Here is a 16,120-nt window from a genome sequence, read left to right as displayed (position 1 = left end):
TATGATTTTCCCCCTGGAGTACAGGCTGTGTTTGAGTTTCAAAATTAGCAACATAAAGTTAAATTTAGATGACGTCCTAACAAGAAATTTTTAAGAAATCAACAATTTCCCCAGAGCTAAAATCAGCTCATTTTTATTTAATGCAGAATAAAACAAAGTTGTCTTAGACAACTTAGACACTGGGGAACAATTTCAGGTTCAGTATTAGGTTGATCCTATGGTAAAACTAAGACGGCTGAGGCCAACACTTCCAGTTGTGAGACTGTTCTTTTGACAACAGAAATAACAGAATTATTCCTATATTATATGATGGAAACCTACTGTTCCTACTGTCCTTAATTAAATGAACTTCCTAAAACTTTTTCTTTCCCCTCATTTGTCTGAAAGGGAATGCTTATAAAAGTATGGTGGTCATTGACATGAATAAACATGCACTAAGAGTGAAGGGCAGTTTGCAACCTGACGTTCCACTTTCTTGTTTTTGTTTAAGTTACAACTGAGATCATTAATGTTCTTGAGGGCAATTTGGAGCTAGTAACTTACACTGTACAAATGTAAAAACTAGACACTGATATAAAACAATTAAATGTTTGCTATATTTGCTCAGCTTGAGCTTACATCCTTGATGTTTCTCACCAGTCCCAGTTCCCTGTGCCTTGTGGAAAGGAGGAACCTTTGCAGCAAGCATGGATCTCTCACACCTCCTACCTCCTGCCACCAACAGTTCATGGATGAAAAGCAGGCAAAACCTGTTACACCAAACCTCCCTGCAAAATCCCCTAGACTCCTTAAAGACAGCAACTGTTCAGTCACTGGGTTTGTCCTGCAGTTAGAATTGCAAAAAGAGAACTATTACTTTGTGTCATGTCTCGGTAGAAGATTGGTTACTTCTCCTTTCTGCCTGTCACAAAAGCCTTATGGCTTGAGTTAGGGTTAGAAACTGAATTTCAGATTTTTGGAGAATTGTTGCATTGCTAGTCCATGAAAAATTTGAGGAAACAATGCCTGCTTTGAGACGCTACAATGAAGACACTATTATCATTTAAAAGGCTGTTTGCTTCAATTAAACCATACTGTTAAAAGTTTTTTTCACAAGCAGTTTTTTTTCATTACAGTTAAGTTAACAGCAGCATTCTTCCATTTAAATTTTCAAAACCAATCAAATTACTCACCTTTTGACTTTGGAGTTTCTACAGCTGCTATAAAATAAAACATTCACAGAAACAAATTGCATAAAATGAATAAAGGAATTAAAATTGTTCCTAACACCTCCTCTGTTTATCGATATGCTACTAATCTATGCAGAGCAGGAATTCCTTTTTTATGTAGACAAAAAATGACACACAAATGTGTTGCTTGTTTAGATAGTCTCATGGCAGATGACTAATGAACCTGCAGATTAAAAGCAGTGGAAAACAAGGCCAATAGATAAGTTATATATGGAGCTTCAACCACTCTGCTACTTTCAAGTGTAAGGATGAGCCAAGGAGTGAAATAGGCTCCAGAATGGGCAGATACTAAATATAGGTGGAAGGTATGCAATAGAAATTATTTTTTTTAACAATTTCAGAGATTTGCAGAAGCCAGGAATTTTTTCACATTTTTGTTTTGAGTTTATTGAAACTTCTAGAATTGATACAGAGGAGGATCCGGTTCCAAAACTCTTCCTTTATATAAGTTTTCTCAGATAATTTCTTTACTATTCTTCACAATTGCATTAATTAAATCCAAATTAATTGAACTATCACATTTCTCTTTTTTTTTCATTATTCGCACCTTCATTTGAAGTACGGTGACAAGTTTTTATGTTATAGAAAAGAACAGATTAATTTTTCTACAAATTGACTTTCTACTGTAGGTATTTCATGCTCAGAATTTCTATCTGAGAAAATAGAGTCATCTGATGAATGAGTCATCAAGCTTGGCTGTAAAAGGAGAAAATCTTGATGCTCTCCCAAATTTGAATAAACTGGAGAAGTGGGTTCCACTTGGGAACAAGAGCACCTTGCTACAACAATAAAATGCATGGGTACTTGGCATAAATAAAAATTAAACAGCCTACTTTTTTTACCTACCATCCACATTCTGAATCTTGTATTTTGTGTTTGTTTCTCTGTCCATTTACTGTAACTGCCTTTGGAAAGTGAAACCTTTTAAAAGATTAAATAAAGAATTCTTTCCCTCTTGTTCTTCTCAACATTTAACTAGATCTCAGTTCCAGAAGACCAAAGGTTGCTCCACATCCATTCAATTGCTTAAGTAACTTTAATTAAACCACCAAAATTATATTCATGGCTTCATTTTTTTTATCCCTCTACGTAATCCTGTCTCAACTGAAAATCAAATCAGATAAATGAGACTCTAAAACTTACAGTCTTTTACAGGACTTACCATGTACTTTTGCTTCTTTCTTTGTTGTTTTGCCTGTAAAAGTAAATTTTAAAAAGTATCAAATATTAGCTTCTGACAAGTATTAATTTAAAATATTAGGATTGTTTAAAAGTAAGATAAAAAGGAGAGAATATTCACCAGATTCCATTATTTTTTCTTTTTTATGTGGTTCTGGAAAAGAAAAAAAAAGTAAAATGTACATTTCTCTTCTTGTAATGCTTTGTTTGATTGCCTTGGACAATGATTTTTCATGTTACTATTAGCCATTGGATGTGACACACAGAATCACAGAATCACAGAATCACAGAAGTTCAAGACTGGAAGAGACCTATAAGATCATCAAGTCCAGTCGATGTTCTAACTGTTCAACTAGATCATGGCAGCAAGTGCCACATCCAGTCTTTTTTTGAATTCTTCAAGGGATGATGACTCCACCACCTCACTGGGTAAATGATTCCAGTATCTGACCACTCTTTCTGTGAAATATTTCCTTCTTAATTCTAACTTGCATCTCGCTTGACGCAACTTGAGACTGTGTCCTCTTGTTCTATCTGTTGTTGTCCAGAGAAAGAGACCGACCCCCAGCTCACCACAGCCACCCTTCAGGAAGTTGTAGAGAGCGATGAGGTCGCCCCTGAGTCTCCTTTTCTCCAGGCTGAACAACCCCAGCTCCCTCAGTCGCTCTTCATATGGCTTGTGCTCCAAGCCCCTCACCAGTCTCGTTGCCCTCCTCTGGACATGCTCAAGCAACTCAACGTCCCTCCTAAAGTGAGGGGCCCAGAACTGGATACAATACTCCAAGTGAGGCCTCACCAGTGCCGAGTACAGGGGAAGAATGACCTCCCTGCTCCTGCTGGCCACACCATTCCTGATACTGGTCAGGATGCCATTGGCCCTCTTGGCTACCTGGGCACACTGCTGGCTCATATTTAATCAACTGTCAACCAGCACCCCCAGGTCCCTTTCCACCTGAGCACTGTCCAGCCACACCGTCCCCAGCTTATATCGGTACAGGGGGTTATTGTGGCCGAAGTGCAGTACTTGGCACTTGGACTTATTGAAGTTCATCCCGTTTGATTCTGCCCATGCGTCTAACCTTTCCAAATCTCTCTGGAGAGCCCTACACCCCTCTACCAGATCTACACTCTTTCCCAATTTAGTGTCATCAGCGAATTTACTAATAAAAGACTCTAAGCCCTCATCCATATCGTCAATAAAAATATTGAACAAAACTGGCCCCAACACAGACCCCTGAGGGACACCACTGGTGACTGGTCGCCAGCTGGATGTGACACCATTCACCACCACTCTCTGGGCCCGGTCATCCAGCCAGTTCTGAACCCAGCAAAGGGTATTCCTATCCAGACCACGGCCAGCGAGTTTGTCTAGGAGTATGCTATGGGAAACAGTGTCGAAGGCCTTGCTGAAATCCAGAAAAACAACATCTACAGCCTTCCCTGCATCCAATAGCTGGGTTACCTGATCATAAAAGGTGATCAGGTTAGTCAGACATGATCTACCCCTCCTAAATCCGTGCTGGCTAGGTCTGATACCCTGGCCGTCCTGCAAATTTTGCATGATGGCACGTAATATGAACTGTTCCATTATTTTGCCAGGTATAGAGGTCAGGCTGACTGGTCTATAATTGCCAGGATCTTCCTTTGCACCCTTTTTGTGAATGGGTATCACATTGGCCAGCTTCCAGTCATCTGGAACCTCACCAGTGATCCATGACTGTTGGTAAATGATAGAGAGTGGCTTTGCAATCTCATTTGCCAGCTCTCTCATTACCCTAGGGTGGATCCCGACACATTCCTATGGACTCTCAGTTCAGTGATTCCTTCCCTGCTTTTCAGTAGGTCCTTTATGTTTGTGATCTATCTCTTCAGTGGTTTTTCACACTGGATAAACAGGGTCAGATTAGCTGTTAATAAGGGAGAGCAAAGGATTCATCTTTTATAAGGTGCTAAAAAGAAACCATAAAAATAGTGTAGGTAAAAATCTGCAGTTTTGCTTCGGGGTGGTTTAAATGGAGGTCTGCAACCCAACTATATGTGCTTGAGGACAACTACATTTTAATGGTAGTTTCTGTAATATCTCTTTCCATGCTGCAAGAATGTGCTTTAACGCCCCCTCAGAGAAGGAACAGGGCAGCCTGCCACGGATAGAGACTGAACAACATCTACCAGCCAGTGCTGACATTCACAGTAGCAAAAAAAAAAATAGTTAAGATTTTTCTGTCTGCAGATGCTTTTAAACAGCACATGGAAAGGCTGTGCTGTGCAAGTTTGGATCTACACAGGAACATTTCCTAAATTCAAGAATATCTGAGCTGACTGATCACAAGATAGATGCCAGAATCATCAAATTCAAATCAATAGACTATCCTGAGGTGGAAGGGATATTACTGAGTTCTAACTCAGGATATTCTATGATTCTGTGATTCACAAGGATCATTGGATCCTTCTCCTGGCTCTCCACAGAATAACCCCAACAGTCACACCACATGCCTGAGAACATTGTCCACGTGCTTCTTGAGCTCTGTCAGGCTTGGTGCTGTGGCCACTTCCCTGGGGAGCCTGTTCCAGTGCCCAGCCATCCTCTGGGTGAAAAACCTTTTCCTGATATCCTACCTAAACTTCTCCTGATTCAGCTTCAGGCCATTTCCTCAGGTCCTGTCGCTGTCAGCACAAGGAAGAGATCAATGTCTGCTGCTCTGTTTACCCTCAAGAGGAAGTTGCAGACAGCAATGAGGTCTAACCCCAGTCCCAGTCTGCACAAACCAAGTAATTTCATCCACTCCTCATATGACTTCTCCACTAAAGTATCTTCACAGTCCTCCTCTGGATGCTCCCTAATAACTTTATATCTTTATATTGTGGTGGTCAAAACTGCACACAGGACTCAAAGTGAACGCTTTTAAATACAAGCTCATTGCTTACTGGTATCTGATGACTGTATTTTCTCCAGGCTTATTATAGGTTATATTTGTATTAAAGCTGTGATATAGAGTTTTAAACTAATGTTTAAACAGTTTCCATTCTAGAATCAAGATATAAAGTTCCATGTTCAAAGTGGTTCTGAATGTTGCACCCTCACTAAAAGCAACCTTATTCACAGATGTGACCTATCACTCAATTGAATAAGAAAAAGGAAACAAGACTTGCCAACATAAAATTACTTATCAACAACATTAATATAATATTTCCATTAAATATTAATTTCTAATCAATGTTTATACTGACTGCAAAGTGAGTAAATAAAAGCCATATTTCATGCAGAGCTATGAAAATAATTAATATTTGAAAGGACAGATTGATCTTAAATATGAAAGACCCCACAATTGTTAAGTTTTAAACAAAATTACTCCATATTCCCACCCCAATAAAAGCTTATACTGAACAACATTTCAAAGCAACAAGATTGACTGAAATCATGAACGAGTCTTAATATAGTTATGTAAAGAACAGTTTAGTGTATTGATTACATAACAAGTGTTCAAAATATTGTAGGCTCTTTAAAGACACATTTTATATGAGAAAAGAAATTTTTAGTAGAAATGATGATGGAGCAGTTTTGTGTCATCAAAAAAAAAAAGTCATGACTGTGATTTTCCCTGCAATATGAAAAAGTCATGGAAATAGAGAGCAAGATGGTATTTTATTACCTGAATAAATGTACTTTCTTGATGGCATCCTACCCTGGGTTGCAATTTTACTAGGTCAAGGAGGAAAACTATAGATAAAACTGAGAGGACAAAAGTTTGGGACTCAGTGGTTTGGCCACTTCAATGCTCTTAATCATGACATCATCTGCAGCTTTGGTTTTGTGTAGCCTGAGTGCTCTTCAGACTCTCCACTTTCTTGCAGATATTTTAGGACTTGTTCTGGAAATTATAATTTTCACTGGTATTGTGGGGGTTTCTATTTGACTATTGCTCAGGACAGCTTCATGGAAACTAAAGAAAATGGAATTCTACCTTTAGTGGTTCTGAGGCAATTATTTTCCTCTCTCATTCGAAGATCTCTCAGCTGTCAGGAGATCAGGGAGCAGAATGATCCTAACGACACTCAAGCAAGTGTTTTGGCAAAGTATAAAATAATCCATTTATTTAGCTTTATTTCACAATTTTTGTTTCCCTAAACTGCAAACATTAAGGAAGACCTATAGAGCTTCTTTCATATTAGTTTTATTTTCAGAGGCATATGAAATAAAATCCCTTTCCATAAGAAAATTTATAAAAATGAATAACAGAGAATTTGACATGAAAGATTTCTGGGAAATCTGATATGATATGAAATTTCAGGTGATTCATGTCCTGATATTTGAATGGAATGAACTGAAAACTTTTATTGCATGAGCCATAAACTGCAGGAAATTTCAGACCTAGATCTTTCCTGGTTGCTAAAAGTTATCATTCCTTGATGTCAATGTCTTATTCTTTATTTTTTTGTACTTTCAGTAGTTAATATGACACATGAAAGGATATTGCCAGCTGTAAACACATCAGACATTTACCATGGCATTTGTCATTATTTTTATATTTAATCATTTTTGCATGTATATGCGATCGTACAGCATATTTTTATTCAGGGAAGTTTTGCTGGTAATATAGTAGTTTTCTACCATGCATGGAATTGAGATTTGATTTAGTTTGACATTTTACCATCTTTATTTGCTCTGATGCTTTAAACAAATGGCTTTTATTTTTTATGAAAACTGGCAAAGTTTTGTATAAAATGCTCATAAAACCATACAAATGTGGTTTTTGCTTCATTACTAGTGACATGCTCCTAGGCAATTCAGAGTAGGTGGAAGAGAGAAGAAAACCTGAACCTTCCTCTGTAGCCCTTCCCTAAGCCACATAATTCCCTAAAGGAAAAACAGTGCTGAAAAGCATCTAGGCTGGCAAATTTGCTGAGGTGTATTTTAAGTTTTAGTTCCAGAACAGACAGTCACAAAGTGTGACCCTCTGCCACCTGACAGGAAATAACAGTTGATTTCCTGTCATAATTTATGTAGGAATGAGCGTGTGACATTGGTCACAGGGGTCTTAGGATGAGGGAAGAGATGAGGATTTGACTCCATATTTCAGAAGGCTTGATTTATTATTTTATGATATATATTACATTAAAACTATACTGAAAGAATAGAAGAAAAGGTTTCATCTCAGAAGGCTGGCTAAGCTAAGAATAGAAAGGAAAGAATGATAACAAAGGTTTGTGGCTCAGATACTGTGTCCAAGCCAGCTGGACTGTGACTGGCCATTAATTCCAAACATCCACATGAGACCAATCACAGATCCACCTGTTGCATTCCACAGCAGCAGATAACCATTGTTTACATTTTGTCCCTGAGGCCTCTCAGCTTCTCAGGAGGAAAAAAATCCCAAGGAAAGATTTCTTATAAAAAGATGTCTGCGACAATAAGTGTTTCTGTGAACCTGTTATTTCCTAATTCAGATAAAGCATTCATGTACAAGAATGGTTCAGGAAAACAAAAATTGTATTGGGAATGACACTGATTGGAAAAGTTTAAATAAATGGCATTCAAAGTGGATATGAAAAAAATATGCTGTTGTGTGGGATGCATCACATGTTAATTAACCAACACCATTTTGTTTGCACTCAGTAGCTGAATAAAAATGGTGCTTTCTGTAGTTTTGTTTATCTTTCACCACAAATATTTCAGTGAAGCCTGTTGTCATATTCCATGCAGTGTCTCAAATACTTAAATTCTTAGCAGAAAGTTAGCTTAGTCTTTTGGTTTTGTAGTCTTGGTTTTATAGACTAGGCATAAAACTTCTCAGAACTTCATATCATGTTGGTTAATTAAAACCAAGTAAGATAGAGTGGTAAAGCTCTCCAAGTTACCCTGTCATTAAGAATATTACAAACATAACCATTTAGATAAAGAGAAGATCCCTTTAGTCCCTTCTGCTGATGGGAAATGTTGCAATATGTGTGCAACTGTGTTGTTAGACCTGAGCTAATCCACATGAGAAATTCTGGCATCAAACTAATATGCATGTGTCATATTAACTACTTGAAAGTACAAAAAAAAGTAAAAAATAAGACATTGACATCAAGGAATGGTAACTTTTTCCTGTTCTCCTGCTTCCAAGGAGTATGTGTTCTTCTATATTTCACTGCTATTCTTATTTTCTTGCTCACTGTAGAAAACCTCACCACTGTTTCATGCTTTGATTTATGAAGATCATGAGCTGTGCAAATACATTTCTTTCTGGAATAAGAACACACCAAGGAAACCTCTTACATCATGAAATCATGCCACACATATATTCACTCCTCTGTATCCTCTATATATAATCATCTTTTGAGGAAGGCAACAGTTTTTCCAATGGATTTTTGTGAAGAAAAGGAAAGCGGGTGACAGTTCGCTGTATCAGTATCTTTGTCAGAAATCTACTACCTTTTTGGGAAATATCTGACAAAAATTTTGTGCAAAGAAAAGTTTGGATGAAATGCAACTGCATTTAGTTCCATCTATTTAGTCTGAGGCTTTTCATCACAGGCAGAAAGCAATGGCATCAAAACTGTCCATCATAAATTGTTGGTGTAATATAAACACATATATTACAGAAAAGTCTAATCCACACCACTGCTCCCCTGCAAATCAAGAGCCATTTTCATAATGATCACAGTGAACTGGATGAGGCCCTTTTATTCCCATTCTCGCAAAGTGAAGTTGGTACCACTTCAAAAACATTAATGCCTGGAAAGATAATTATATCTGTAGTGAAAGTGATAGCCTGGATTCAACAAAGCTTAAGCATGCCCTTGAATGCTTTGCTAGGTGACTCTCATGGTGGATGCAGGAAAGGCTGTGGATGTTGTCTATTTGGACTTCAGCAAGGCCTTTGACACTGCCTCCCACAGCACATTCCTGGAAAAACTGGGAGCCCACAGCTTGGACAGGAGCACTCTGTGCTGGGTTAGGAAGTGACTGGATGGTCGGGCCCAGAGGGTGGTGGGGAATGGTGCTGCATCCAGCTGGGGCCAGTCACCAGGGGTGTCCTCAAGGGTCTGTGCTGGGGCCAGCTCTGTTCAATATTTTTATTGATGGCACAGATGAGGGTTTAGAGTCTTTTATTGGGAAATTTGCAGATGACACTAAACTGTGAGGGTGTGCTGATTTGTTGGGAGGTAGGAGGGCTCTGCAAGGAGACCTGGAATGGTTGGATGGATGGGCAGAGTCCAAAAAGATTAAGTTTAATGAGTCCAAGTGCTGAGTCCTGCATTTTGGCCACAATAACCCCCTGCTATGTTATAGGCTGGGGACAGTGTGGCTGGACAGTGCCCAGGCAGAAAGGGACCTGGGGATGCTGGTGACAGCAGCTGGACATGAGCCAGCAGTATGCCCTGGGGGCCAAGATGGCCAACGGCTCCTGGCCTGTATCAGGAACAGTGTGGCCAACAGGAACACATTAGAGAATGGAAGGATTAGAGGGAGGTGATTCTCCCCCTGTACTTTGCACTGGTGAGGCCACAGCTTGAGTGCTGTGCCCAGTTCTGGGCCCTCAGTTTGGGAAGGACGTTGAGACGCTCGAGTGCATCCAGAGGAGGCAACGAGGCTGGAGAGGGGCTTGGAGTACAAGGCCTGTGGGGAACTGAGGGAGCTGGGGATGTTCAGCCTGGAGAAAAGGAGACTCAGGGGTGACCTTATCACTCTCTACAACTCCCTGAAAGGTGGCTGTAGTCAGGTGGAAGTTGGTCTCTTTCACCAGGCAACAACTGACAGAACCAGAGGACATAGTCTTGAGCTGTGCCAAAGCAAATATAGGTTGGACATTATGAAAAAGTTTTTATGGAAAGAGTGATAAAGTACTTGAATGGCCTGCCAGGGGAGGAGGTAGAGTCACCATTCCTGGATGTGTTTAAAAAAGATTGGATGTGGTGCCATGGTCTAGTTGAGGTGCTAGGGGGTGGGTTGGATGTGATGATCTTGAAGGTCTCTTGCAACCTAGTCATTTCATTCTGTGAATTCTGTGATTCTGTGAACTCAAGATGGAGTTAAAGATATGTTAAATCCTTGTAAAAATTGGGCCCAATTCTAACCAAAAGTCTACTCAAATAATTGAATAAGTTCAGAGCTATGACAGTTTGCCAGCATTAGAACAAAGCACCTTAAAATGTCTTTTCTGTAAAGAGTGGACAGAATTCTAGAATCCTTTTAGCTCTGACTTTTTAATTGCACTTAATTTGACCCTCTTTTGGTGATATTATTGTTACTTTCATGTATGAATAAAAATAATTTTTGTAGTTAACTTGCTCCCCCTGCCTTGCTCTTAAAGTAGTGCTGTCTTGGTGTTAGCAATACAAAAGTACTTTGATACATAGCAAATATTTGGTGACAAAAAAAGAAACAAGACTGCATTTACAGTACATGTGTCTTCACACACACTGTGATCTGAAAGGAAATACTGAAAATTATATTAACTCTATAGTTTCCTGAAACAGAGAATACTCTAAGGAAAGCATAAGTGCAAAATAATGTGCCAAGCTATGAGACTGGGAATTTCAACATCCTAGCAAAAGCAGAAAAAAATATCATGAATTTTAGGCCATTTACTCCAAAACATTTAAAAAATTGGTGAATTAATACTGGATTTCAGATTAGAAAGCTTAGTGTAAAATGAGCTATTTCATGCTCTATTTAAATAAATCCTGTGCCTAAAGAATTCATGGTTGTAAAGTAAAATCTTCTAACGTCAGAAAATTCTTCCCCTTACAGGGCATCATCTATTGTGACTTAAGTAAAGAATTCATTTTTCCTTTCCCATTCAGAGTCGGATAATGGCTCAGTTTACATAATCCTGTGGACAATTTAAGACATCATGTTCTGTAATATTTCCTCAGACTTCAACTGGGATGAAAATGTCAGTGGGTTGAAATGATTTGTGAAATACATCTCCATCCACATAATGGAATCCTGCAGATATTAAGTGGCTGAGTGATGGACTACTGCAGCAGCAACAAGGTTTTAGCTGCTGAGGGTGCAGTGCATTCCTGGCAGACCAGGAGCAGAGGCTTCAATAAATTCCTGGCAGACCAGCTCTTCAATGAAGCCTAGTGGAAGCACCCTGGGATAAACAGTTGAGGACCAAGACTCAGTTTCTCCTGTCCTTTGGCATATTGCAGATAATCTCCAACTACTGTGCAAAAACAGGCATGCCTGGAACCATCCCTTTGAAAACAGAAAGAAAATTACTAAAAGATATGATACTTACCTTCCCAAAAAGCTAAGGTGGGACAGAGGAAGAATTATGCTAAAATGGACTGAAAAGAAAGCTTTGGTCATTCAGAAGGACTGCAGAACGATCCTGGGTCTAAATCCAAACACCCTGACCAGCAGTATTAATACAGGTAGGGCTTCATTATTTTGTTTGCTACTGCATAAACACCTGCTATCTGAGTGAAGATTTATTTTGTACAGAAATAAACTGCAAAGCTTGTCCTTCTGCATTCAGTAAGTTACGTCTAACATTTTTCACCAAAATGATCGACTGTAAACCCAGAATATAAACCCTGAGAATGGCTGTGCTTATGTTCTGAAAAAATCTGAGAGGGTTAACTTCAAGAAACAGAAAATTGAACTGTCTAGTCCAGCTACCAGAATAATTTTCTTGGTAATATCAGTACGACAGAAATACATGCAGAGATGCTTTCACCCAGGCGCAGTGGCTGCTTATGAAGAGAAATTTCAGGGCACACAGAGGCTCTCAGACATAATATCCTGAAGAAAATGCAGGATGGAAAACTTGACTATGTCCCTACAGAGAGAGAGACAGGTGCCTTTTCCTTTCTCCAAAAGTACTTGCAGGGGTGTATAACATAAACTTGACCCTGATTTTCGAAGTCTCTCATCTTGGGTTGACTACACATATCTACACAAGATGGGAATACATAGTTTGATGGATGATGCAGGGGGTGTGGTGCTGTGAGTAAAATACCTCCCTTGCATGTGACTTGAATCTGAGAAACTTGACAAACAATCATGATTAAGTTTGCCTGTTCCACTCTGTTGCTAAATTATGCCATAGAATTGCTGAATTTTATTAATCTTCTGTAACATATGGGTTTAGCTTTCTATATACTTGTGTTCTACAGGTGATAATTAAAAGATAATCAATAATCCAGCTCCTTGATAAAATTTCTCTACGTTTCAGACATACCTACTGTGCCATAAACTCTTGGGTTCCCTTTTCATGTGGAATAAAAGCTGGTTATACTATATGGCAATAGTTTTCCTGCTGCCATTTTGATTACAATCATTTATCTTGAACCAGGAGTTAAAATAACTTCTCTGCTAAGGAGATAGCACCCGTTACCAATAAAACCAGTAGTTCTTCCTGCTTTGGACAGAGTGATCTCAACTATACAACTCATCCTCTAACCAAATTTTTCAGTATAGCCTGCATTTTAATATTCTGTACTTACCCCATGGACCCATTTCCTACATTATTTCATACAAAATGTCCTCTTTCTGCTTCATACAGTGAAAAGATTGGCCTAATAAAGTAGTAGTAGCTCTGGTACAACTGGCTGTCAGTCTGGGAGATTGGATGCAGCTGACATCTGAGCACTTAAAATTAGCTATTGTATGTCATATTTATTTTATTCTTTCTGCATCCAGACTAAATTTTATTGATTTTCAAGAGGGAAATTGTGCTTAAAAAGAGTTACTGTTATGAACCCAAAGCAAGTGGTGAATAAGATATTTTTTGCATGTGTGTGGAGAGGAAGATGGGGAAAATTAGGCATTAAGAACCAGTAATTAGGCAATTAAGTGACAGTACAAAATCTGTTAAACATACTGTAAAATTAATTAAAAATTTCAAGACCATTCCAGGGAAATTCTAAGGATTTAATTTTTGCAGGGTTGAAAAGAGTTAGAACTGGCTTTCAAATCAGGCAAATAATCGGGGAAAGCACTGTCACTGGTGCTTAGGGAAGGTGCAGGAGTCTTGCCTATGAAGGAGGCCATCTCCTGAGAGGGACTCAGAGATGAGCTGCTCCCATCCCTCTCCCTAGCTATGGGAGTGCCACTAACCAGTGGCACTGAGGCTCCTCACTGCCTGCCAGGGAATAGTCAGCCTAAATCAGGAAATTTAGCTGGAAATGCTCTCTGCATGGTTTGAGCCTGTGCTCCCTGCCCTGTCCTGCACCTCCATGCACTGGCTTTTCCCACAGTGTCAAAACAGACCCAGCAAATTTACTAAACCGAGGTGTGATGCCTCTGCCCCACCCAGCAGAATTAGCTGCAGCTGCGGGCCATGGTAAGGATTGAGGCGTGACCCTCCAGAGGGATGGGAATAAGAGGCAGATTTCCCTTCTAGCTGCTCACCACCTACATCCCTGGCTCTGAGAAACCCTTCAGAGAGAGCCTGCTGGGTCCAGCACATAAGGGGTGCCTCAGGAAATCCTGCGAAAGAAACCTGTGTCACTCCTCAGGGCAGAACGACAGACTGATGTTTTTTAAGGGTGGGTCACTCTCAGACCATTTCTGCTTGCACAGCTGGGGGGACAATGCACTGTGCAGAAAAAAAGGAGGGGGTGCTTGCAGGATTCAAAATGGGAACAACATAAAACAGGGTTACTGAGGAAGATGTGTAACAAAACATCTTCAAGACCGATTTTTCCCATTAGAATATCATCAATTGCTTATATCTAAGAAACTGTCCTGCTTTACAGCCAAATACTGGGATCTCAAGCCCAGTTTCTGATGAACACCAGAGAGGTGATTTTTTTCAAGTTAGAGAAATCTGGAAATGCTTGAAAATACCCACTTGCAAAATTAAGGGATGGAAATGTATTGAGGCTGGATTCCTAGAGCAGCTGTCATCTTACAGATCCATAAGTTCTCATAGACTTCCAAACACCATATTAACTTTCTTTGTGTTCTCTGTATACATGTAGGGAGATTAAAATAATGTATGTTGAATTAGGCAGGGATTTCTCAACCAGTGACATTAGGATCAGGAACATATGTGATGTAGATGCACTGTGAGATGACCAGCTGTGCTCTCAGTCTGTTCAATCTGTTAAGAGGAATAAACCTTGAGCTTTAGGCATTCTTGGGTACAGGTTGTGATGTAATAAGATATGTGGAAGAAAATGAAATATGAAATTGGATAATGTATTTAATTTACTGTGCTAATAGGAAGCAGTCTACTTACGATGTTGCCAAACAAGCATATTTCGTATTTTGCCATGGTGAGTTATTCTGGTGGTAAATTAATTTTCAGAGAACTAGAGGGGAAGCTAAAATGTAGACCTCAAAACCTACTGCCCTTTATAATTTTTAAGGCAAACTAGATATTTAGAAATGTGTCAGAACAGACAAATTTATTTTATTTTTCCATAAGAAGCCATGCCAGTTTTCCCCTTTTCTTTTTCTTAAGCAAATTACTGTCATCACCATTCTTGCCAACAAGCAGACTCATTGGAATATTTTTCAAACATGAACACAAATATTGGATGCAAGCAGGTGGAATGAATTAATTATAAGCATATGGTTCTAACATAACGATTTCTACAGAGTACTGTTGAGACTTCTAAGGGTCTGGCAATACAACACACTGTGGTAACAAAGCTGCTTTAAGAAATTATCAGTGACATGAATGTAAATGTTTGTGGAGCCAGCCTCACTGACAGGCTGAACAACCTGCCACACACACATTCCTAGCACAGCTTTCAGCTGTAAGCCATGGTGGTTTGCACTGTTGTGTTAGCAGAGGTGAACGTGGTGTCAAACACAGCAGGCAGGGATGGGGACCGCTGGTGGGGAAATGGTGCTTCCCAGGCTGGTGTCACACAGGGCATGGCACAGCCACACAGTATGTGCTGCAATAGCCCACATGCTCTGGCATTCCAGGCTATGAGTCCTTCTGCGGTAGAGACAACTGCAGGTCTTCCTGGCTTGTACTGATCCTTCACCAATTCCCAGTCACCCCTACTGATGCAAGACATTATTCCCTTTTTTGGTGGAGGAATGGAGGAGAGAGTCTTCGTCATCCACAAGAAGACATCTCTAACTACCATTACATGTGTTTCATATGATTAGATAGAATTTTTGTCAATATGTTTTGCTCTATGTGTGATTGGCTGAAACCTAGGCTGAGATGGCTTTATGCTACGCTGTAATGTAACGCCTCTTTGGCATTCCATTTGGATCAGAGAGCTGAGAACATGCTGTCTCCATTGTCCTAACAATGTACTGAGACTGATGTGTGAAATAAACAGCTCAGGACGCTGATTCGGATTGCCCCGTCTCCGTTCGTGATTGTATATAGCTGCCGCAGCAGAGAGCTCTGAGACAGACTACTGAAACAACCTGAACTAGACAAAGATAGCCAGAAAGCAATCTCAAAGGAAAAAAAGCAGCTATCTCAGATCCATACTGGGGGATCAGCTGGAGGCAAGAAGCAGCAGAGGAAGTGTGGGCTGGCCACTGCTGGGATGCCAGCACCAGGCACAGCTCAATGGCACAGTCTGGTGCAGCACCAGCTATCCTGCTTTAGACTAGAATAATATTATGGTTTTATACTCTCCGCATTTTCGTTTTGGAATTCCTGAGGGGGTTTTTGATAGTTAATATAAAATGTAGTCAAACTACAAATACAATGACTATTCAGGTTGTTATTCAATATATTGGGTTTTATTTAATTAAGAAGAAATGAGATAAGGCATTTTTAAAGATGAGTGTG

The 16,120-nt window shown here is 39.6% G+C and overlaps 1 protein-coding gene across 27 annotated transcripts in view; it reads right to left on the bottom strand.

Moving 5' to 3' along the window:
- Positions 1-16,120, bottom strand: part of TRDN (triadin) — a 225,163-nt gene that overhangs the window by 78,543 nt on the left and 130,500 nt on the right. For 11 of the 27 annotated variants that reach the window (XM_059467562.1, XM_059467539.1, XM_059467542.1 and 8 more), the window contains 3 exons: positions 2,530-2,562; positions 2,392-2,424; positions 1,173-1,199 (listed from right to left, as the gene is read on the bottom strand). In XM_059467562.1, coding sequence (XP_059323545.1) covers positions 1,173-1,199; positions 2,392-2,424; positions 2,530-2,562 — 93 coding nt within the window. The remainder of the gene's footprint in view (positions 1-1,172; positions 1,200-2,391; positions 2,425-2,529; positions 2,563-16,120) is intronic. The other 16 variants (XM_059467537.1, XM_059467541.1, XM_059467545.1 and 13 more) reach the window with 5 other exon arrangements.

This window comes from Ammospiza nelsoni, chromosome 3 (assembly GCF_027579445.1).
Source record: "Ammospiza nelsoni isolate bAmmNel1 chromosome 3, bAmmNel1.pri, whole genome shotgun sequence".
NCBI classification, from domain to species: Eukaryota; Metazoa; Chordata; class Aves; order Passeriformes; family Passerellidae; genus Ammospiza; species Ammospiza nelsoni.
The sequence above is the reverse complement of the archived record's forward strand: the minus strand, read 5'-3'. Positions and strand labels throughout refer to the sequence as shown.